This window comes from Scyliorhinus torazame, chromosome 13 (genome assembly GCF_047496885.1).
Source record: "Scyliorhinus torazame isolate Kashiwa2021f chromosome 13, sScyTor2.1, whole genome shotgun sequence".
Lineage (NCBI taxonomy): Eukaryota > Metazoa > Chordata > Chondrichthyes > Carcharhiniformes > Scyliorhinidae > Scyliorhinus > Scyliorhinus torazame.
The window spans coordinates 24,611,868-24,637,072 of record NC_092719.1 but is presented as its reverse complement, the minus strand read 5'-3'; the positions used below and the strand labels follow the sequence as shown (position 1 = coordinate 24,637,072).

Genomic DNA, 25,205 nt, shown 5'->3' with positions numbered 1-25,205 from the left:
CCCAATAGAAATATAAATCCCTTAAAACTATCTTTGCTTTCCTAACACTCTTCATAATCCTAATGATATTTATCAGGTCACTTCTCAGTTTCTCTTTTCCAAAAAAACAAGCCTCAGTCTGTTCAATCATTCCCGATACGTGAAGTTGGACTATGGCAACTGGATAAAATAGCAAAGAAAAAATAAACAATTTCTGCCTTCATTTTCATTACTGCTCTTATTTTTCCCTTTTACATTTGCGTGAAGCAGGCATGTGGTGAGGATGCAGATTTGAGTTTATAGAGAGCCCAGGGCTCTGCAATTTACATTTAATCACATCTCATCAGAGTATTGCAACCTGAGCCACTGCAGTGTCTTCAATTGTCATGGATATCTCAGTATCATGACAGTGGCTCGATGCATACAGAATGCAGTCGCGAAAAGAGGGATCAATGGGATTGGTTGGGAAGACAATTTTGAATATAAAATATGCTTTAATACTCAATGCTTTATTTATCCTTCTGGAAGACCTGCATCTGTGAGCAAAATCAAATTTACACCATTAAATCTGTCTGTCTCACATCTAGTGGCAAAATTATATCCCCCTGAAAAGCGACAGGTTTGCCACTGGCATAACAGCTGGGTTCAGTATAATTGAGCCCCTCTGAATCAAACTAAAACTAGGAGCTGGTATGAAAGTGGCTTTGAAGTACTTCACTCCTCCATGCAAGACAATACCAATAGCATTGAGAGCATTTTGGGTAAATAACTTGCTGTTTATTTTCCTTCCTTAAAGTTGAGTTCCACAGCTAGGAGGCATTCCACTGATGTTATCACTCATTGTGGTCAATCCCTTGACTGATATCCAAGTTGGGGTAGTCTGGTAATGATTCTGATCTGCTACAAACTGGCATGCGGAAATATTTTATAGTTGGAATTCTAAAGCAAATCAGACTTCTTTGTTACTTGAAGAATGTTACATTTGTCGTTTGGTCTAAATTATAGGGATGCAATTGCAACTTGCCTAAAGTCCCATAGCAAGCGCATTTAGCCATGTGTTCCCTGGCGCTCGCAGCACCGAGAAACACATGGCTATACAACGCGATTTGCGTTGTGTAAGGTCGTCAGCGGGGAACGTGCAGCCAAGGCCCCACATAGTCCCGTTTTGCACACTGGGGAGCTCCGCTCACCGCAACTCCCGAGTGAAGCGAGAGATTGGGACTCCATTTTTTAATGGGGTCCCGATCTCGGAAGCCCCCGCACAAACCCCCCCAGTCCGAACACACAATGGGAGCCCACCCCCATCCCCACCCCCGAACACCCACGCAGGGCACTGCCGGTCTGATGGCACCAGTGCCAGGGCACCACACTGCCCAAAGGGCATGCACCTGGGGGCCTCCGCACCCCTGGGAGACCCCTATGAGTGCCGTCCGTCTGGTCTCCATTTGTGGGAGCCAGTGCTGAAGATGCTAGTCTGAGGTCTCCGAGGCAAAGGGGATAAATCCGAAAGCCTCAGATAGCTCGGGAAACTGCATACAAAGCGAAGCCAAGCAGAATCTCCAGCAGCAGCACACCCCTTCCTGATGAACCCGATGCATTCTATGCTCGGTTCGAGCAGGAAACCATCAAACCGCTGTCGACTGCCCCAGCAGCCACGAACACACCCACCATCACAACTTCCGAAGTCAGATCGGCCTTCTTGAAAGTGAACCCTTGGAAGACGATGGCCCTGGACGGGGACCCTGGTCGTACACTCAGATCCTGCTCGGACCAGCTGGCAGATGTGTTCGTGAACTTCTTCAACCTCTCTCTTCTCCATTCCGAGAACCCCACCTGCTTCAAGAAGACCACAATCATACCGGTGCCAAAGAAGAACCAGGCAACGTGCCTCAATGACTATCGTCCGGTGGCCCTGACACAATTGTAATGAAGTGCTTCGAGAGGTTGGCCATGAGGCACATCAACTCCATACTCCCAGAATGCCTAGATCCACTGCAATTCACATACTGCCGCAACCGGTCCACAGCAGATGCCATCTCCCAGGCCCTACACTCATCCCTGGAGCATCTCAACAACAAGGACTCCTATATCAGGCTCCTATTTATTGATTACAGCTCCACCTTCAACACCATGATCTCAGCCAAGCTTACATCAAAGCTCCAAAACCTAGGACTTAGCTCCTCACTCTGCAACTGGATCCGCGACTTTCTGACCCACAGACCACAATCAGTAAGAATAAACAACACCTCCTCCACGGTAGTCCTCAGTACCGGGGGCCCCACAAGGCTGCATACTTAGCCCCCTATTATACTCCCTATCCACACACAACTGTGTGGAAAAAGTTGGCTCCAAATCCATCTACATGTTTACTGACGAAACGACCGTAGTGGGTCGGGTCTCGAACAACGATGAGTCAGAATACAGGGGATGGAGATAGAAAACCGAGTGGAGTGGTGCAGAGACAACAAACTCTCCCTCAATGCCAACAAAACTAAAGAGCTGGTCATTGACTTCAGGAAGCAAAGCACTGCACACCCTCCTGTCTACATCAATGGGGCCTAGGTGGAGATGGTTAGCAGCTTCAAATTGCTAGGTGTGTACACTTGTCATGGTCTGTCCTGGTCCACCCACGTCGATGATACGACCAAGAAAGCACAACAGCGGCAATACTTCCTCAGGAAACTAAGGAAATTCAGCACGTCCACATTGACTCAACAATTTTTACAGATGCACCATAGAAAGCACCTTATCTGGCTGCATCACAGCCTGGTATGGCAACTGCTCGGTCCAAGACCGTAAGAAACTACAGAGTTGCGAACACAGCAAGATTCCAATACGCAAACCTGCCTCCCATTCATTGACACTGTCTATATCTCTGGGCAGCATAATCAAAGACCCCTCCCATCCGGGGTATTCTCTCTTCCAACCTCTTCCATCGGCAGAATTTACAAAAATCTGAGAACAGGCACGAAAAGATTCAAAAACAGCTTCTTCCCCGCTGCTACCAGACTCCTGAATGGTCCTCTTACGGAGTGAACTGATCTCTCCACGCATCTTCTCTACTGTGTAGTGCTGCACTCCGTATGCTTTACCCGGTGTCTATGTATTTCATTGTGTATCTATCATATGTCCTATGTTTTTCATGTATGGTACAATCTGACTGGAGTGTACGCAGAACAATACTTTTCATTGTTCCTCTGCACACGTGACAATAAATCTAAATCAAAGTTGATTCCATAGATGAATATGATGACAGCCGTCTATACTGCATGCCAGAGAAATTTAGACTCAAGGAAGGTGAAGTTATAATATTGCTGCAACACTTGAATCCTAAACAAGGACTGTGTCATGGGACTAGATTGGTAGCTGGGAATTTGTTTTCTTTACTGATAGATGCTGAAGTTCTAACAGAAAGATTTCAAGAAACTATAGAGGGCGGGATCCTCCGTCTCGCCAGCAGGCCAATGGGGTTCCCCATTGTGGGCGGCCCCACGCCGTCGGGAAAATCCCTGGGCTGCCGGCGCAACGGAGAATCCCGACAGCGGAGATTCCAGCCCAGAGTGTTTATTCCTCAAATAGTCCATCAGATGTAAATCTACCATTTCAACTCAGTTCCCAATTAGACATTCATATTCTGTGACTCTAAACTAGTCAGGTTCGCAACATATATATTCCATGGCAGCTTTTCTGGAATGAGAATTTTTGATTTTGTTAAGGTTTTTGGTGCAAGAAGAATTGGATATCCAGTATTTATAGAAGTATTGTTACAATAAACATATTAATTTGACTGCAAATGTTCTGTGTTTCTCTGCTACTATCCATAGAAAAGCAGCTTACCTGTTCCCTCAGGTTTCTTACCAAGCTAAAGGTCATCAATCTTAACATAACATGCTTGAATATGTTTGTATGACAATAAATATCACCCCATCACCCTTAAACTTCAACTTGAATTGCTTCCATCACATAACCAGCGAGACTTCAGATTGAAAGTCGACTTTTGGTTTAGTGGAGCTGCAGCAAGTCAAGAGGACCCAGGGTTGGGTAATTTTCTTACTGATGGACTCAATATCCAACCGTTGTCATTTTGAGTATGCTCTGGCTGCAGAATGTCTATCTAAAAGACTCATTTCAATAGTTTTCCATGAAAGCTTCAGATGGCAACTCTTTCCTCACAATCTCTACAAATGAGAAGGGCAATATCATGGGAATTCCATCATCTCTAAGTCGCACACCACCCTGACATAGGCACAAGTTTGCCGTTAACTCAATATTACTGGTCAATATCCTGGAATTTTGTGCCTAACATTATTGGTACCTAACATATATTCTATAATCCAGCCTCCAATGTTCTCTGGGAAAGATTAAATTTCTCATCTACATCTTAAATGGGAGATCCCTTATTCTGAAACTGCATCCCCTAGTTCTAGATTTTTCCACAACGGAAAATATCACCTCAACATTTAACCCCTTAGAAGCCTATTTGAATCAATAAGACCACTTCTCATTCTTGCAAACTCCAATGAGTAGAGGCCTTGACTCGCAGCTTCCTTGGATTATCAGCATTCGGTAAACGCTGCAGTCTCTGCATACATTCAGGTGAAATGGTTCCCTCTCCATAGCTCTAAGCAGGAAAAACTGGGAGTGGTGGAGGGGAAGCAAGAGACACAAGTTGATGATACCTCCTTTTGGAAAATGACATAGCTGGACTTGGAGTTCAAGAATGTGTCACTTGATGGAACCTTGTGGAGGCCAGCGAAGACTCGGCCGCTGGCTGGTGAGAGTCCTATGTTCCCTCTTTCTGGGAAGGTCCTTCACATCTTATCCCACTCAAGCACTTTTTTAGGGTAGCAACAGGCCTTCCTCGAGGATCAAGGGCCCCAGGGGCAGAAGTTCTGCTAGGTGAGAGCTGCCAGTCAATCAGAGGCTGACAGCTCTATTGAACAGTGCCATTGGGGAGGTGGTGGCTGCTGCTGGAACTGTACCCATTCGAGGTCCAGGATCATCACTGGATCCCAGGCCATATGTGACTGATGGCAGGGTGAGGGCCAATGAAAGGGCAGGGACTCTCATCTTCCTGAAACTAGATTTCTTGATCAGACACTAAGTGCATATAAATGTAGCACCCTTGGGAATCTGCACGCAACCATGCAAAGGTTTACTTATTGTATTTCCCACCTGACCTCCATCGCCCAACGTTGGATTAATACTAGCAGTGGTGGGATGAAATTCTTTAGTGATTATTAATTGCAACTTAAGGGCTTCAATTGACTGCAGGGTGGGAAGACCATCCACAGGCCTTCACTGCAGCTTAAATAAAGAAGTTGTTCAAAAAAGGTGGAAAAGAAAATCAAACCGGAAAACCCTCAAAAGAAAAGTATTAATTTCCAAAATAACCAGCATAGAAGCCACAGAGGCGCCAAACTCGCTCAGATTAAAAAAGACGCATGGAAGGAAGGACACCCGCCCAACTGATTTTGCCACCAAACCTGTTACACGGGAGGGCACAACAGTCTGTCCACCATGTCAAATTGCACTTCAGGTACAGATCCTGAATGCAAATAAATGAGCAAAGCTATGCTAATTAATTCACTAATTAGGTGAAGTAAAGGTTCGATGAATCAACTTCTGACTTCAGTACATCTGGGCTCACCACAGTAAGTGGGTCAGACTGTGTCATTCAGTTTCTATCCTGAAGGAGATTGCTGAGAATGTCACAATGACACACATTTATTTTTGGTCCACTGTTTATTACCTACCTGGCCAACAGGCAAATATTTATGCTTGGGGAAAAATAATGGAACAAAGAATCAAAAAAAACCTTGAAACCTCATTCTTAATGTATGCACTTAAACAATGTTGGCAGCTCATTCAACTGAGCCTACGTCAAGCTCAGTCAAATTCTATCCATACACGGACAGTTTATAACAAGAGGTACAGATGGTAATCAGGAATAGGAAAGCACCCTTCCTGAAATAAGCTAACAAGACAGACCGGGCATTGAAACAAGTCTGTATGACACAGAGTTAGTAACTGCCTTTACCACTGGACAAGTCCTGCAACTAGTTTCTTTGAACAAAATAAAAGTAAATTACTGCGGATGCGGGAATCTGAAACCAAAAGAGAAAATGCTGGAAAATCTCAGCAGGTCTGGCAGCATCTGTAGGGAGAGAAAAAAGCTCACGTTTCGAGTCCAGATGACTCTTTGTCAAAGTTTCTCTTAACCCTGTTGCCATCCTTTTAAAACTGGGATGTAAAGCTGAAAAAGCTACAAAAACAGAAGGGATAATAAACGTTATGAATCGATTCCGACATTGGGTGATTGTGTGAAGTTTGCATGTTCTCCCCGTGTCCGCGTTGTCGTGATATCATGGTTGTGTTGTAATTCACCAACTGACCACTAGTTGTGTTGTAATTCGCCAACTGACCACTAGGAGTCTCACAGTATATAAGTGAATGTTAAAGTCAGCTGACCTCAAACTGACTGGAGAGCTGGAAAAGAGAGGCTGCTTGTGCATGATTTTGCTGTTATCAATCCATTATTTTGTATATAGTTTCCCCACAGTTAATGTTAATAAATCGTTTACAGCTTTAACTACAAGTGTTCTTGTAATAAATCAGGCCATCTGACAAGAACATTACATGCGTGGGTTTCCTCCAGGTGCTCCAGTTTCCTCCCACAGTCCAAAGACGAGCCGGTTTGATGGATTGGCCATGCTAAATTTCTGCTTGGTGTCCAAGGATGTGTGGATTAAGTGGGGTTACGGGGATAGGGCAGGGGAGTGGGCCTAGGTAGGGTGCACTTTCAGAGGGCCGGTGCAGACCTGATGGGCCAAATGGCCTCATTCTGCACTGTCGGGATTCTATGATATTCTGTGAATGGGGTGCATAGACAAGAAGGTGATACTAAATTTAGGAAAATCAATGGTTTGGCTGCAGTTAGAACATTATGTATAGTTCTTATGAATGCCTGAAAATAACAGGAAAAAACTGTACCATCCAACCTGTCCTACGCAGTCACAATACAGACACTTCCCATCCCATCCTGAGCCATGCAACCCAGATCAAATGGGAAGATGGGGTGAATGGAAGCATGGGAAATTACTTGCCTACTCTCTTAGCCGATCAAGACTCTTCCAGAAAATTACAATGGTCCTCATTTACATTACAGGATGTCTATATTTTTATGAGCTGCTCGCCAACCAAGCCCGAAACAGGCCCAACTTTTGCTTGAGGGAATATAGTGAATCAGTCAGTGTTCACCGCATGAGTTGGCAACCTGTTCCATAGGTTTTCTATTCTCTTGGAAAAGAGTCCTTTTCTCTCAATCTGAGAAGGAGAATAGGAAATTGAAGTATGGTGTTGAAAATTATGAAATAATTTGATAAGGTAGTGGAAACAACTAATCCCACTGGTTTCTAAATCCGTTGTTAAGGGCATAAATCACTGAAAGAACATAATTATTTTATTTCTCAATTAATTACCCACTTCCCACTGGATCTTGCTTCCACCACTAGTGCTATTAGTGAATTCCATGTCCTTACAATCCACTGTGTAAAACAAAATCCTCCTAATTTTTCTTTTCATTTTGGTGATTTTAAATTTATGCATTTAGTTACCAAACAATAGAAATTCCTGATTTACCCCATCTAAACACTTCATTTCGAACATCTCTACCATACCCTCCTTTGAATCTTCTCATATATTCTTTGAACAATGGTAACGGTTTAGTGAGTCCCTTCTGCACCTGTCCCATGGTCGCACCATCCTTGCTGCTGACTCCTAAAATTAATCATATTCTAAATATATCTGAAACAATATGAACAACATGATTCACAAAATAAGCTCTGGTGTTGATTTCATAAAGTGTCCAGACTCAACAGATGCACAAAAATAGTCTTTTGAAACAAATTAAAAACAAGAATTTGGCAGTATACTATGTTTTTTTTCTACCTAGTTAATATAAATCTGAAGCAATTTAGTCTTAAGTATTATAAATATAACAATTTCACAAACCCCCACTGTGACAGAAAAATCTTACCACATTAAATATTTAGCAGCATCTTGTTGTGATTTACCTCCTGCAGTAAGAGACTTTTAAATAGCTAAAAATAGACAAAGCGTTACTGAAATCACCATATTTGCAAGATAGCTAGAGTTTGTCAAGTGAACCGCAAATGTGTGAGGTTTAGAAGATTGAGCGGGGATCTCATAGAAACCTATAACATTTCAACAGGACTAGACAGGATATATGCAGGAAGGACATTCCCGATGGCAGGGGGAGTCCAGAACCAGAGGTCACAGTCTAAGGATATGGGGTAAACCATTTAGGACTGAGATGAGGAGAAATTTCTTCACACAGAGAGTGGTGGGCCTGTGGGATTTGTTACCACAGAAAGTAATTGAGGCCACAATATTGTATAATAATAATAATAATTGCTTATTGTCACAAGTAGACTTCAATTAAGTTACTGTGAAAAACCCCTAGTCGCCACATTCCGGTGCCTGTTCAGGGAGGCCGGTACGGGAATTGAACCCGCGCTGCTGGCCTTGTTCTGCATTACAAGCCAGCTGTTTAGCCCACTGTGCTAAACCAGCCCCTCTTCCCCCTCTTGTATGTTTTTAAGAAGGAATTATATATAGCGCTTGGGGCGCAAGTGATCAAACAGGGGAAAGCGGCCACAGGTTATTGAGTTGGATGGTCAGCCATGATCATAATGAACTGAGCAGGCTTGAACGGCCAAATGGCCTACTCCTACTCTCTATGTTTTGATCCTGTTCATTCCGTTGCCCGCCAGTTAGCTGAACGTTCCAGGAGCAATGATGGGATGGCTCTTGGAGGTGCACATGTGTGGACGGGAACTAAACACTGGCACTTAATACTGTCAAACTTGTGGGCATCCCAGCTTCAGCTACTATCTGAGTACAGTACATCCTGTAAAGAGGAATAATTAACTCCTGTCTGTTTCCACACAGTTTATGTTGGTCCCAACCCTCAATGACAGCTGAAGCAATCAGATTCACTTTCTGGAGGACAGTATATAGTAGTCCTACCAGAGACTGGAGAAAAAAAGGACAGTGCAGCCAATGGATTTACTATGAAGACATCTGAAATTAAATTGGAGAGTCATCCTCACATCAATGTTGTTCTATCTCCTCTGTGATTAATGAATAATAGTAGCATCCCCCTGCTCCCATAAAATTGGAATAAATTACACCATAACAGTTAATGGAAGATTTGATTGCAGTGGGCTATTGATTGGTCGTGGGCTTTCAGCATGCTGAGGATTGGACTGGGATTTCTGAAATTGCCAATTTCATTAAATTGTTTTGAAAATCTAGTGCAGCTTGCAGTCAGTCTGAAGGCTGGCTTAAAAAATTACATGCGCTCTCTGTGGCTCACAGTAGGTTAACTTGGGTAAAGTCCTCATTACATGGCTGGTCAAATTATTGAACTGCGTTGTAGTGGTAGCAGAATCACTCAGCAAAAACACTGAAATGTTCCTGGACAGAAAGATTATTTTGTATAGGGAGCTTCTGCTGCAATGGCTCCCTTTCCAACTGGCTTTCCATATTGTTGGAACATAATTTATGAACAGACTCTCTTTCAGTCTGAAAAACAAACATACAGTAATGTACAATCCATAGAATCCCAACAATGCAGGAGGCGGCCATTAGGCCATCAAGTCTGCACCGACCCTCCGAAAGAGCACCCTACCTATGCCCACGCCCCCACCCTATCCCGTAACCCAGTAACCCCACCTACCCTTTCGGACACTAAGTGGCAATTTAGCACGGCCAATTCACGTAACCTGCACATCTTTGGACTGTGGGACCAAACCGGAGGAAACCCATGCAGACATGGGGAGAACATGCAAACTCCACACAGACTGTCATCCATGGCCAGAATTGAACTCTGGTCCCTGGCGCAATCTAGTGACCACAGGCCTCCCAGAGCTATCGGATGTGGTACCTGAGTTCACCTTGGGCAAGAGGGATTGGACACAACTTCCACTATTACCATCCACGATGGGTTAATGCAGGAGGAAGGGGAAGAGAAGCCCGAAAGGTTTTTGAAGCCTGTAAAGGTCAGCACAATTTTAAAGTGAAAATAATCAAAAACTGACATTAGATTTGCAACCCAGATTGTGGGAGACCAAGCCAACTGTATTGCTGCTTTCACCTTCATCAGCATATGGTGCAGGAAGTTTCCTGTACGTAAAGCTCATTATTTAGCATATGCAGAGATTGACAGTGACAGTTGGGAAGGATGGGAGGGCATCACAGCTGAGTCCGGTCTGCTTGTTTCTCCTTATTCCTGGTCCAGAAGACTATTGTAGCACCCCAAATCACTGCCCTTGAACCTAGCTAGCTGTACAGGATTGAATCCAGGACTGTCCTTCTGTGGCTCACTATCAAATAAATTTATCAGGGAGTTTTAAAAATCCATGACTCAACCATTCTTTAATACGAGTTGAAGAATCTCATCTAATTTAGCTGAACTAAACAAGTTGTCTTCCTGTTACGTATGCATAGCAACAAATGCCACAACAGTCCCTGCTATAGTCAAATAGATAACTCTGCGTGGGTTTCCTCTGGGTGCTCCGGTTTCCTCCCACAGTCCAAAGACTGTGCAGGTGAGGTGGATTGGCCATGATAAATTGCCCTTTGTGTCCAAAATTGCCCTTAGTGTTGGGTGGGGTTACTGGGTTATGGGGATCGGGTGGAGGTGTTGACCTTGGGTGCTCTTTCCAAGAGCCGGTGCAGTCTCGATGGGCCGAATGGCCTCCTTCTGCACCGTAAATTCTATGTTAATCTGGTCATTGTCACATTGCTGTTTTTGGGAGTTTTCCGTGCACAAATTGGTTGCTAAACTTCCGACATTACAATCGTGACTACATTACAAGACATTGAAATGCCTGTAAAGCACTCTTGGATGTCTCCCAAGGCTTGAAAGGAGCTATATAGGTGCACGTCTTTCTTTATAAGTAAGTCTTGGTCCTTGAATTGCTGCCTTGACAGTAGAACATACTCTATAATGTTGGATAGTATATTTTTCTGATAACTTAACATTGATACCCCTACTCCTGTGTGTAGATTTGCCACTTCTGCAGTTTTGGACTGAACACTTGCCTTCCAAGCTAACTGGCCAGCAATTTCAACATTGTACAGATGAAGGTCAAGGATTCTTTTTAAAGAAAAATAGGGGTTGATACTTCTCATCACAATGTTCTCTAGTGTGGAGGCATTCATTGTGAATCATTTCATGACATTTTCATCAACAACAAAACAATCAGAATCCAAGCTCAGGTCCTATTCTCTATTCCAGTATTAAACTTGGGGAAAGATGTAAGCTTTTGTGGCTCAAATAACTTCCCCAAGCTAAATGGCCATGAGTTAGGAATAATAAGAAAATCCAAGGCAATGCATGCACTCAAAAGGGCAATGGAACTGGATAACAGACGTTAGAAATATTATTTAAGCAGATTCAAATGGAGTCTCGAGAAAATCAGATGTGATTCTGGAGATTGAAGTAATGGAGGGATACGGTCAAAAAGTGGAATTGAATTCTGGAAATGAGGTGGACTTTCTGGGCATTTTCTATGTTCAGCTGGTAAAGAGCAGCCTTCTTTGAACTTAGAAAATGTGCTGATGTTGAGGATGGAAGTCTAATTACCTTTGGGGAATGTGAAAAAGAAATTGCTCATTTCTAACAAAAAAGGGTTGAAGAAAGAACTCCAAAGACACTGAACTGGTTTTCTATCACAACACAATTATTCTGACTGTAGTTGGATGAGCAATTAAGCTGAAGACCTATAAAAATACCAGAGTGCTCAGGGGCAAATCAACATTTCCCCACAGAGCCTTGCCAGAGGTCAACCGGATATTTGGATGCTTGCCACTATATTTGTTAAATTCCTTTAACTTATTATTACATTTGGTCCTAATGAACTAAGGCTGGAAACTTCTAACTAAATGTGCCCCGCTGAAGGCACCATTATCTTCAGATGTCAAATGCGGGTAATTAGAGGCTTTCAATTATTGACATTCTAAGAAGGCAAAGCACATGCATAACATTCTGAGAGATATTCAGAAAAGTTGCTGGGAAACGTTGAAGATGAATTTGCACAGGATATCTACTCCAGCTGTTAAACCTCTTCAAATCCGAGCCCAATGAGTGCTGACAGGATACTTGACCTTTGGGATAGGGAAGTGGCTGAAGGGAGGAAGGGAATTTACAGGAGCGAGAAGCACCAAATAGCATTCAAATCAAAACGAAACACAATCCTGTCTTGTTTGATAAGACACTTGATCATTTTCCAACAGAAGCCACTGTACAGTGGCAAGTTGCAACACCCCTACTATGGCTCTCGGTCAATGTACCTTGTCATTCACCTTTATTAAATAACCTTTGCTAATATGAAGAATTCAAAGTTTAATTTTGTATCCAGTGCTTTCATAATTTGAGTCAGATAAAACATGAGTTAGAAATCGAATAAAGTTCAAAATCTGTCTCATCAATTAGATACAGAACTGTTTCGATGCCACACAAAATCCCACTGATCAGACCCAAGTCATGAATTCAGGGACAGTACAGTTTGAATGCACAATACAGCTCTTTCTGCAGTGCATCAACAAGGGTGTAAACACTATTCATCCAACCATCATTAATGGCAGAAAATATATCAGATTCACAAAGTCCTCACTAAAATATTTTGGGATTTTCCTGGGTTCTCAGAAAGAGGTTTCCAAATTTGGGCAGAAGTATGGACAATTTGCAATACAGATTCACAGCCACTGAGATAAGTTGGAATGCTACCAATATCATTTCACTTAAGAATCTTACAGAAGAGGCAAACAGAATTCAAATCTAGGTCACAGAGATGAAATGACATTCCTGTGCCATCTAGCCGTTTGCATAACGTTTGAGCCTTCTCAGCTGAACATCCTGATTTCTACACATTTTGTATTATCTGCTATTCAGAACACCTGGTGAAGGTATTGAGCTTCCTACTTATTTTTCACTACCGGTGATCACATGTTCCCAATTTCAGACCCTGTTACTTTTCTTACCTCCTTCAGAAAACAAGTGCTATCTCCTCAGACAATTGTCATGACAGATTTGATGATATGAACTTCACACAACTAATACCGCCTTGCTGCCTCAACTATAATAGTTTGCTCATGGCATCCTTCTTAGGTTGAACCAGATTGTTTTGCAACCTCGGCATCTTATCCAACCCAAGCCAATTTTCTCATCCCGTTCTCATCCATCGTAAAAACTTTGTACTTCCTTGAAAAATATTCTTCCTGCACTCTTTCCAGGACTAGACATAATCATATATGTTGTCTGACCACAAGATGAAATCCTCCAATTTATGTTCCACTGACATGTTGATACAGTTCAATATGTTCTTAAATTCTTTAACATACGTGTTTCTTTTTCTCTCTCATTTATATAACTGCACCAGGAAACAAAAATACTGGTCATCAATACACTCCACATTTCTGGCTGCAAGATGATCAATATTGCAGTAACACACAATATATCACAAAGTAAGTGTTGTAAGTCAGTGAAGGATTTCCCCTTGTTGCAGTGGGTATTCCTTTCCTAAGGACAATCACTGCAGTGCTGCTGAGACACATTGTTTTCTGTACATCATATAAAGTCACTTGGTAAATTCTGACAGCTACAGCGAGGAACTTTGTCATGGAAATCAAATGGTAAATCTAAACTTAGAATTGCGAAAATCCTGAAGTAAAGAAAAAGTGATGGCATTATAATAAAAAAAATGTTGCTTCTGCCGCTTAGACAGGCTTGATGAGTGTATAAATAGCTTGAATACATCCGAAACATCAGATATTATAGCCTTCGACTACACTCACAGTTGACTCTATTCTTCTGTTGTATCTGTCTATACTGTATCTGTCTATACTGAAGGGAGTAAATATTGCTATACTTGTTTATCTCTGCTATGCAGGGCCACCATAGGTTTAGCTCAGTTAAAGGTTTGTACATTAATTGCCACGGTTAGTTTCTGCCTCTTTCAGCCAAAGAGGTAATATGGAACAGTTACTGAAGAATGCATCTCTATCTCCTCCCCAGCCGTAGCATACTAACCAGTTTCAACGTCCTGCACATAAAAGTGAAGCTCATCTGTAATCTCAGTTACGAAGACGGGCTTGTAGTTGGTTGTGCGTTCTTTCTCCTCTGCAATCTGCAGCACTGCTTCTTCTGCTGGCTGTTCCTCATAATTAGACCAAACCTGCAATAAAGTAACAGAGGTAGTTAAGCAGCAACTCAGAACAAAATATGGGGAACTTACAGTAATGAATCTTTGGGATTCTTTCACCAGAGTGCTTTGAATGCTCAGTCACTGATATATCCAAGACTGAGATCAATAGATGTTTAGACGGAAAATCAAGGGATAGGAAGACAGGGTGGATAAGCGGAGTTGAGGTGGAGGATCAGGCATGATCTTTATGAATGGTGGAGCAGGCCTGAAGGCTCACATGGCCTACTCCTGCGCCTAATTCTTCTGCTTTAAAGTGGGGTCCTTCATCAGATGTCCAATAGACCCAACATGCTTTGTGGTCATTTGGATCACTTACTTATGGAAATCCAGATAAATGGATATCTACTCTCTGCTCTAAAGGACTGGATGCTAATTCAGGGGAAATTGTGATTGGACATGATGGTGTTACCCCCACCTCCTTTTCCTTTTTACCAATCTGTCCTGAATGCTCAATATCCTTGATATTCCCAATCTTGCTCACACTGTAGCCACGTCTCCGTAATGGTGATTAGATCATATCTATTTACCTCAACTTGTGCATGCAAATTATCAACTTTATGCGAATGCTATGAACATGCAGATAGAATGGCTTTAATTCTGTTTTAACTTCTCTCTTCTTCTAATTGTCTATACAGATCCTAATTGATGCTTGCCAAAATTCGACTGTCTTACCATTTTGCTTTCTACTTCTTTTTAACAGTTTTGTTTCCCTCAAGTCTGAACTCCCCTTTGATGTGTTGGGTTCTCTGGATCCGTGGAACACATACAGGCCACCAACTCTTAAAATAGTACAACACTATTTTATTAAGTTAGAAACTGTTGAACATACTTTCACTGTGGGTTATCACGATATTAGATTGAATTAAAGACCTATGCCTTGTCCTAACCAGTCTATGCACTCTCAGTACAGAGATTATCATAGAATTTACAGTGCAGAAGGAGGCCATTCGGCCCATTGAGTCTGCACCGGCTCTTGGAAAGAGCACCCTCCCCAAGGTCAACACCTCCACCCTATCCCCATAACCCAGAAACCCCACCAAACACCAAGGGCAGTTTTGGACACTAAGGGCAATTTATCATGGCCAATCCACCTAACCTGCACATCTTTGGACTGTGGGAGGAGGAACTCTGATGCCCCCTGTCTATATAGTGAGTGTGCTCTAACTGGTGATTGGCTGCGGTGTTGTGTGTGTTGATTGGTCTTGCTGTGTGTCCATCAGTGTGTGTGGCTGCACCATGATATACTGGTGTATATTATGACACCCTTCAGGTTCCCATCCCTCTACCAATCTAGTTTAAACCCTCCGCAACAGCACGAGCGAATCTCCCTGCGAGGATGCTCGTTCCAGCCCTGTTAAGATGCAGTCCGTCCATCTTGGACATTATATCATTCTCTCAGGCTTTATTTAGTGCTTAAGTAGTGGAGCAAAGTTTGAACCCACATCATGGTGATACAGATGTGAGAATCTTAACTCCTGAGTCAAGCTGCAATCTGACTTTCCTAAATCATGGCCTCTATCATCCAAAAGAACAGGGCAGAGAGAGAGGGAGGGGATGAGAGAAGGGAAGTGATTGAGAGATATAGCAGCAATAGGGGAGGAGAGAGGTTAGAGAGAGAGAGAGACAAAGGGAGGATAACAAGAGAGGGAGGGGGAGAGCGATAGAGAGGAGAAGCAAAAAGGACCGAGTGAGGTGAGAGAGGGAGAGAGAAAGAGGTGGGGTAGGGGGGGGGAAGCCAGAGAGAGGGGATCACAAGAGAGAACGGCCCACAAGAGGGAACCTTGAGAGTGAGAGCAAGAGAGTGAGTGCACAGCGAAAGACAGAGAGGAAAGAGATATCCAAAAGTTTATGTAGCATCGCATCCGATCCTTCAAGAGAGTCAAACACTTCTGATGAGCTGAATTAGAGTTTCAATTGCTGCCTTGTGGAGCTGAATATAGCAGACATTTTTCACAATGCAATGTCCTGCAAATGGCAAAATCTGTTTTGGTGATGAATCCCCAGCTCTTTTTTGAATACTGCCAAGGAATCTTTAATCATTCACTCAGTGAACTTCTGCGAAGGTAGGGCAGCACTCCCTCAGGGAATGCAATTGCTTCTTCGGTTGCAAAGCGCATTGGGACACCCTGAAGTCAAGAAAGGCGCTATTTAAATGCAAAGTACTTTTTTCCCCGCTGCATTGGAGTCCCGGTTAGTTTATGTGTATAAATCCTGAAGTGAAGGAACCCATGTTCTTAAATTAAGGATGAGGTACAAGACTGGAGGAATAAGATTTTGAGAGGCAATTAACCTGCAGGAAATCTGACTGGTGATTAAAATTTGGCAAATGTACAGATTTGTGCAGAAATAACACCATTAAAAATTTGTATTTTTACAGCTGTACAATTCTAGTATTTCTGGTGCCAAGAAATATTAGATTTCAGCACCAATAACCTGCCAAGCAAGACTACAACACACATATATATGATATCCAGTGAAGTATTACTTCTAAAATTGCCAAGTTCATGAATTTCAGCATGAATGACTAAGCAGATCACAGCTGCAAGCAGTAGGTCTTAACGTAACTTGCTTGGTAGCAAAATGATTTCCTGATTATTCCAACAATCCAAAAAGCATTTTCAGTTAAAATGAACATTTATATCATCTGTCTGCACAGGGTTATTCGATCAGAGTATATAAAGCAGCAGCAATTCCACGATTGGTTTCAGGATCCAAGACTGCATATGGCGAGGAAAACTGGAGGCAGAGGTGAAGAAACTAATTTAGGATTCCCAGAATCTAAATCCTTGCTCGAATGCGTGTGCACTGTGGTAAGGGTCCAAGCAAGAGTGTGACTGGAAGATTGATCTTAATTCTCCTCCAATAGACTGCTGACTCACTTGAATTTCAGCCCTGGAGGGTCGCGGTCAGGGGCGGGTTCACAGAAAGAATTGTGCAGCCAGCTGGTGTGCTGGTTCCCCAGCTCCAGCCTGTCCCCCCCCCCATCATTTCTGGAGAAGTGGGATGGTGGCAAATTTGTTAATGGCCAATTAAAGAAAGCCCCATGTTCCTGGTGATAGCAGGGGCCAATTTAGCTGCAGGGAGGTGGATGGCAGGTAGCAGGCCCAGTGCTCCAGGTGGCCTCCCTCAGAATTCCTCCACACTCCCCAGTGGTGACCTGGCTGCAAAATCCATTTATCATTTCAGGTGCGTAGAGGGAACTGACATTTCGAAGCGTCCTCTCCCTTAGTTACTAGCCATCATAGACTGCTGGTGCTTTCAAGCTTGGAGGCCTGATTGCCCCTCCCCCCTCAGTTTGAGAATCTGCCCACTGTCCTTAATTGGATGGCAAACCCTCACTCTGGTCATTAACTGGCCACGACAGGGAAAATCACCATGAGTCACTGTTTCCCACAGGGTGTGGGCCATTGGCGCCCTCCCCCACGCCCCCAATTTTAGCCTGATAGTGGGGTTCCGAAACGTACATGGCCCAGGGCAGCAAAGTGTTAGCACTGCTGCCTCACAGCGCCAGGGACCCAGATTCGACTCTGACCATGGGCAAATGTCTGTGAGGAGTTTGCAAGTTCTCCCCTTGTCTGCGTGGATTTCCTCTGGGTGCTCCGGTTTCCTCCCACAGTCAGTCCACAAATGGGCAGGTTAGGTGGATTGGCCACACTAAATTGCCCCTTAGTGTCCAAAGATTAGGTGGCGTTACGGGGATAGGGCAGGGTATTGGGTTTAGGTGGGCTGCTCTTTCGGAGGGTCGGTGCATACCCGATGGGTAGAATGGCCTCCTTCTGCACTGTAGGGATTCCATGATCCACTCAGTCTGGGTCCATTCATGAGGCAGTGATCAGCAGCAAGTGCCCGTGGAATCATACCCCTGTACCAGTCAGCAACTCGGTAGACATTGGGCAGAGAAAATACCAAAGAATGGCACCAAAAATGCAACTTATACTTTTGGTGAATGATGTGTAACATTTCTGCCTGCCTGTGATTTTCTATCATCCAGGCTACGGCCGTCAGAGACACAACCCCTCAAAACAAGGGAGATTGCTACGATTGGCCATGTTGAGTGTATGATGCCCATAGGTCTTTTCCACAAACTGATTTGGTACTAATAATTTTCAATTACTATTTTCAGGCTGGATGAAGGAACAGCTGCTTTAAATTTCAAAAGTGACAGCACACAGCTCCCCTTAGAACCACAACTTCTGATCCACTTTAATACAATGTCCTTGTTAATAAGACCCTGAGGAAAATTGAGAACTATCCTCCATTTGAGCAGTGTTCTTCATAAGAGTGGATATATTGCAAGAATTCCCACAGCTAGGTGCACAGCAAGAAGCTCCTTCATGACATACACCCAACCCTGCAGGGCACATCAGCAGGGCTTCCCCGGAGAGATTTTCAGCAAGACACGGTCCCTAGATAGCTCAAGCCCATTTTCCCTTGGCGTATGCACAGCTATGTTTCCCCAGAGCTGAATGAATATGTGAACTGTCATCTGCTGCTGTCAAACGTGCAACATGGTGCAAAATAAAGCAAGGTCGCTCAAAGGTGAGCTCAGTGAATTTCCTCTTCATATATCAGTCATGTGGCTGAGTGTTGCTGAAAGGGACTCCCCAGAGATATCACAAACTGCTCTTTCCTTTTATGCTTCTTTTCAAATCTACTGCAATTTCATAAAAATGAAACTTGTGGGGCATGTTTATGGAATACGGTTTCCAGATGTTATGGAAAGGTGACATTTTCACTTTTTAAAACCGTTGACAAAGCCAGCCAATAAATTTGTCCTCGGGTTAGAGGGGATGTTTAACAAAGTATCAGTTTTTGGGGTAGTGCAAGAAGGAAAGGGACACTGGTCCTATCCATCCTGGGATTATGTTAAGTCTTTTACTGGGGTGCACAGTGCACTTGCTGGGGACAGACCTTGCCAATCTGATTTCTAGCCTCTCACTTCCCCCATCACTGACCCGGGTTTAATTCCGGCCTCGGGTGACTGTCTGTATGGAGTTTGCACGTACTCCTCCGTGTCTGCGTGGGTTTCGTCCGGGTGCTCCGCTTTCCTCCCACAGTCCAAAGACCTGCAGGTTAGGTAGATTGGCTATGCTAAATTGCCCCCTGGTGTCCAAAAGGTTAGGTGAGGTTACTGGGTTACGGGGATAGGGTGGAGGCTTAGGCTTAAGTAGGGTGCTCTCTCCAAGGGCCGGTGCAAACTCGATGGGCCGAATGGCCTCCTTCTACACTGTAAATTCTATGATAATCTTGGATCTGTGTCAGTGAATCAATAATCACTGTTCCTGCATATTTCCTTGCAGAATAACCATTCACCAGCGATCAAAGCTCTTGCCACCTAAAGTCAATCATTTCCTCCGCCTGTCCGTCTCAATTTGCCACAGTGGCACTGCGACCCTCATCACCTTTAAAGCTCGTGGAATTTAAGACAAATGATTGACCTAGTTAGGAGGTACAATATGGGAAGGAAGTGACTTCTGGTGTTCCACAAAGATCTATGTTGGGATCTTAATGATTTACTATACTTATTAATAGTTCAGATAACAGAAGAGAGAGTCCCATATCCAAGTTTGATGACACAAAAACTGGCAGTATAACAGTGTAGGTGGTAGTATAAAAATGCAAAGGAGATATCAACAAGACTTGCAATTATAGAGCGTCTTCCATGATCACCAGATGCCCCCAAGCGCAGAACTGCCAGTGAAGTACTTCTTAAATTTAGTCATCATTGTAATGTAGACAATTGGGCAGCTAATTTGTATACACCGAACTTCCACAAACAGCAATGTGATGATGATCGGATACTCTGTTTTTGTGATGTTGATTGAGGGATAAATATTGGGGTCAGGACATGGAGAATAACACATCAGGCTCTTTTTCAAAATAGAGCCACAGGACCTTTGTGGCTCAGTTTAATTCCTTATCCAAAAGAAAAAGGGACAGAGAGATTAAGTGAGTGAGCAAAACTGATGCAGATGTATTTCAAGGGACCAAAAAAGTTAGATCCAAGTATTATTTCAGTGGTGAAAAGCTAGAAAGAGTGGCAGTCCACAGCAATTTAGGGATCCATGTACACAGATCACGAAAATGCAGTAGTTAAGTACAAAAAATAATTAGAAAGGCTCATGGAATAACAAAAGAGATAGAATATAAAGGAGAGGAAATTTTGCTACAGTTGTATAAAGATCTGGTTAGATTCCATCTGGAAGATTGTGTACAGTTTTGGGCTCTGCATCTTGGGAAGGATGTAACAGCCTTGGAAAGAATCCAGCACAGATTCACCATAACCATACAGGACCCTAAGGGTTAGATTATGAGAGATTACATAAACCAAGCTCGTATTCCCTGGATTATTGAAGGTTAAAGGTTAACTTGTTTGAGATTTTAAGGATTTTGAAAGGAATTGATAGGGTAGATGAGGAAAACTTTTTCTAAAGGTGGGTGAGTTTCTGACAAGGGATGTAACCTAAAAATCAGGGCGTAGCCATTTAGGAGGGAAAATAGGAAACATTTCTTCCTGCCGACTGAGTAGAAGTGCTGAAATCTCCCTCATAAAACAGTAGTTCAATTAATAATTTGAAACCTGAGATTGCTAGATCAAGGGTATTAAATTCTTAAAAGACAAGGCAGAAAAGTGGAGGTAAGATACACATCAGACAAAACCTTACTGAATGCTCAAACAGGCTGGAGGTGCTGAATGGCCTACTCCTGTTACTTACCACGAAGTCCCATTGTTGGTCTCTCCATTGCCACCCAATCGCCCCTTGAACATCCGTGTGCCTCCCTTTTAACATTCTGATCTAAATCTCTCTCCAACCTTACACCAGGATTCTCTGTGATATAACTTCATTAACTTCTGTACTGAGTGACTCCTAATTCATGATCCTCTCAGCATATCAAGAATGACCAGGATGAGGGAAATTTGTCAGATCAACAAAGCTCTATCTCCACTTGTTTTAAACTAATTTAATTAGGAAAGCCCCAGGTGAGACAGCAGTCGGAGGTCTGCTGGATCCCAGGACCCAGCTGGGTCCCAGACGGACGTCGAGCCTCTGGATCAGTTTTACCCAGAGCTGATGGAGACGTTAGGGGGCAGGGGCGGCCGGGACACTCAGAGCGAGATGTCAGCGACACTCCAGCAGGTCCATAGCCGACTGGAAGAGATCCCGAGACTACGGACGCAGGAGATGTCGCCTGCAATGCGTGGCACCGAGGTCAAAACTGCTAGGGTGGCGACCACAGTGGAAAGCCTGGTGCATGATGTTGGCAGCATGAGTGAAGGTGTCCAAGGTGTGGCCCAGTTGGTGAGGGGATTGGCTGAGGACCCCGACAGACTGTCCGACCCACTGGGGATGTGACCCACTCTCAGATGGGAATGGCCGAGGTGCTGCGGAGCTTGTCCCAGTCACTGGTGGGTATTACTGAGTCACTGAGGAGCATCGCCGAGGGCATCACCATGGTGCAGACATTGGGGAGCTGCCAGGATTGGCAGTGCTAGATGACGCAGGGTCAGCTGGGGCTGGAACCAGCTGACCCACTGTCCCGAGCAACATGATGCCTTTGACTCTTTGTTCCACGATGCGGGCCGACCACCAATCCCATGCCCCATCTCCTCACACGTGTCCCCCCCCCCCCCCCCCCCCCCCCGAGACATACCCTGCCCATGCACACCAGGCCACGGACATGACCCGGGGCTGATGCCCATCCCCTGGGTGATAGAAGGTTGACGATTGACTTCCGGGTCGTGGCGATGCGGAGCTAAGCCGCGCGAGTCGGCAGCTCCCGCAGAAACGGACTTTTGGGCCTGCTAACGGGGTCCCAATGGACCTGTAAAAAAAAAAAAAACCCCCGTGGGGAACAACGGAGGAAGCCCCCTACAGCCCTGCATGGACCGGACCCGTAGTGAAACGGCAAGGAAAGCGGCCCTGGAGCAGCGGGAGAAGAAAGAAGAAAAAAACAAAATGGCGGCGCCCACAGACAGAGAGGAGATGAAAGAGTTCATCAAGTGCTGCTTCGAGGAGCTGTGTAAGGAGATGGTGGCGCCTATACTGGCAATGGTGGAAAAACTTGGAGCAACCCAGAAAGCCCAAGAGGTGAAGATTCAGGAGATCCAGGAAAAAGTGAGTGAGAACGGCGACGTGCTCGTGGGCCTGGCGGAGAGAGTGGAGCGGCACGAGGCGCTGAACAGGACGTGGGCGGGAAGACTCGAAGACCTGGAGAACAGATCAAGGAGAAACAACTTGAGGATCCTGGGTCTCCCAGAAGGAGTGGAGGGTGCCGATGCCGCGGCATATGTGGGCACAATGATCGGGACGCTGATGGGTGTGGAGGCCCCCCCGAGATTGCTGGAGCTGGATGGGGCGCACCGAGAGCTAGCGAGGAAGACCAATGCAAAAGAGCCGCCAAGGGCGATGGGGGTGAGATTTCACCGGTTTACGGACAGAGAGAGGGTCCTGAAATGGGCCAAGAAGGAACGGAGCAGCAAGTGGGACAATGCGGAGATCAGAATATACCCGGACTGGAACGCGTAGGTCGCTAAGCGGAGAGCGGGTTTCAATCGGGCCAAAGCGGTGCTGCACAGGAAAGGGGTGAAATTTGGAATGCTGCAGCCAGCGCGACTGTGGGTTACACATAATGGCCAACACCACTACTTCGAAACGCCCGAAGAGGCGTGGACCTTTATATTAGCTGAAAAATTGGACTCTAATTGAGGGTTTGTGTGGGAGGAGGGTGTTTGAGGGGTGAAGTATGATGGTTGTTGTACATAGGGGGCCAACCACGCGCAGGAAAGGATATATGGGCTGGGGGAGAGGGACAAGGCCATGACAGGAGCTGCGCTATGGGGGGCGGGGCAGGCTTTGGGAAGCGCGGGGTTTTTCCCGCGCGCGGCAAAAAAAATAAATAAAAAAGGGCGGGAAGGGGACAAAGGAATGTACATTGATTGGGAGAGTCCCACACGGGGGGGTTAAAGGGATGGCGGGGGTAGCCGGGGTCAGCAGGTGTCAGCTGACTTACGGGAGGGATATGGGGGGAGCAAAAAAGCTAGACGGGGATCTAGCGGGAGGGGGGGGGGGGGGGGGGAAAGAGAAGGGGGGGGGGGAGAGGAGGGAGGGGGGTAAAGGGTTGCTGCTGCACTGGCCGAAAGAGAATGGGACACAGAAGAGGTGGCTGGGACGGGGGTCCCCCAGCTGGGGGACTGGAGAGTGAGGGAGTCGCGGACAAGGGACTGGCCCAGAAAAGGAGATGGATAGTCGGCTGGGGTGGGGTGGGTGAGAGTCCCTCCAATCCGGCTGATAACGTGGAACGTGAGGGGCCTGAATGGGCCGGTGAAGCGGGCTCGAGTGTTCGCGCACTTAAAGGGACTGAAGGCAGATGTGGCAATGCTCCAAGAGACACACCTGAAGGTGGCGGACCAGGTCAGGTTAAGAAAGGGATGGGTAGGACAGGTATTTCACTCGGGATTGGACGCAAAAAATAGAGGGGTGGCAATTCTGGTGGGAAAGCATGTGTCATTTGAGGCCAAGACTATCGTAGCGGATAATGGAGGGAGATATGTGATGGTGAGCGGTAGGTTGCAAGGGACGTGGGTGGTGTTGGTAAATGTATACCTCCCGAACTGGGATGATGCTGGATTCATGAAGCGCATGTTGGGGCGCATTCCGGACCTGGAGATAGGAGGACTAATAATGGGAGGGGACTTCAATACGGTGCTGGACTCAGCACTGGACCGCTCCAGATCAAGGACGGGAAGGAGGTCGGCGGCGGCCAAGGTACTTAGGGGGTTTATGGATCAGATGGGAGGAGTGGACCCATGGAGGTTTGCAAGACCGCAGGCCAGGGAATTTTCTTTTTTCTCCCACGTGCATAAGGCTTACTCCCGGATAGATTTCTTTGTTCTGGGCAGGGCGCTCATCCCGAGAGTGGGGGGGATGGAGTATTCGGCTATAGCCGTTTCGGACCATGCCCCGCACTGGGTGGAACTGGAGCTGGGAGAGGAGAGGGACCAACGCCCGCTGTGGCGGCTGGATGTGGGACTGCTGGCCGATGAGGTGGTGTGTGGGAAGGTGAGGGGGTGTATTGAAAGGTACTTGGAGGCCAACGACAACAGGGAGGTGCGAGTGGGGGTGGTATGGGAGGCGTTGAAGGCGGTGATCAGGGGAGAGCTGATCTCCATCAGGGCTCATAGGGAGAAGATAGAGGGAATGGAAAGGGAGAGGTTAGTGGGGGAGATATTGCGGGTGGACAGGAGATACGCAGAGGCCCCGGAGGAAAGATTACTTGGGGAAAGGCGACGGCTCCAGACGGAGTTTGACCTGCTGACCACGGGCAAGGCGGAGGCACAGTGGAGGAAGGCGCAAGGGGCGACTTACGAGTATGGGGAAAAGGCTAGTCGGATGCTGGCGCACCAGCTCCGTAAGAGGGCGGCAGTGAGGGAAATAGGGGGAATCAAAGATGGAAGGGGAGCCACGGTACGAAGTGCAACGAAAATAAATACGGTATTTAAGGACTTTTATGAAGAGCTGTACAGATCCCAGCCCCCAGGGGGGAAGGGGGGGATGAGGCGATTCCTGGACTAGCTGGGATTCCCGAGGGTGGAGGAGCAGGAGGCGGTTGGTTTGGGGGCACCAACTGGGCTGGAGGAGTTGAGTAAGGGTTTGGGGAGCATGCAGGCGGGGAAGGCCCCGGGGCCGGACGGGTTCCCGGTGGAATTCTACAGAAAATATGTGGACCTGCTGGCCCCGCTACTAGTGAGGACCTTCAACGAGGCAAGAGAGGAGGGAAACCTGCCCCAGACAATGTCGGAGGTGACAATCTCCCTGATCCTAAAGCGAGACAAGGATCCACTGCAATGTGGATCGTACAGGCCGATTTCGCTCCTCAATGTGGATGCTAAGCTATTGGCGAAGGTACTGGCCACTAGGATTGAGGACTGTG

The 25,205-nt window shown here is 45.5% G+C and overlaps 1 protein-coding gene across 1 annotated transcript in view; it reads right to left on the bottom strand.

The window, feature by feature from the left end:
- Positions 1-25,205, bottom strand: part of snd1 (staphylococcal nuclease and tudor domain containing 1) — a 1,317,969-nt gene that overhangs the window by 218,602 nt on the left and 1,074,162 nt on the right. Inside the window, exon 18 of the mRNA XM_072471188.1 lies at positions 14,099-14,243. Coding sequence (XP_072327289.1) covers positions 14,099-14,243 — 145 coding nt within the window. The remainder of the gene's footprint in view (positions 1-14,098; positions 14,244-25,205) is intronic.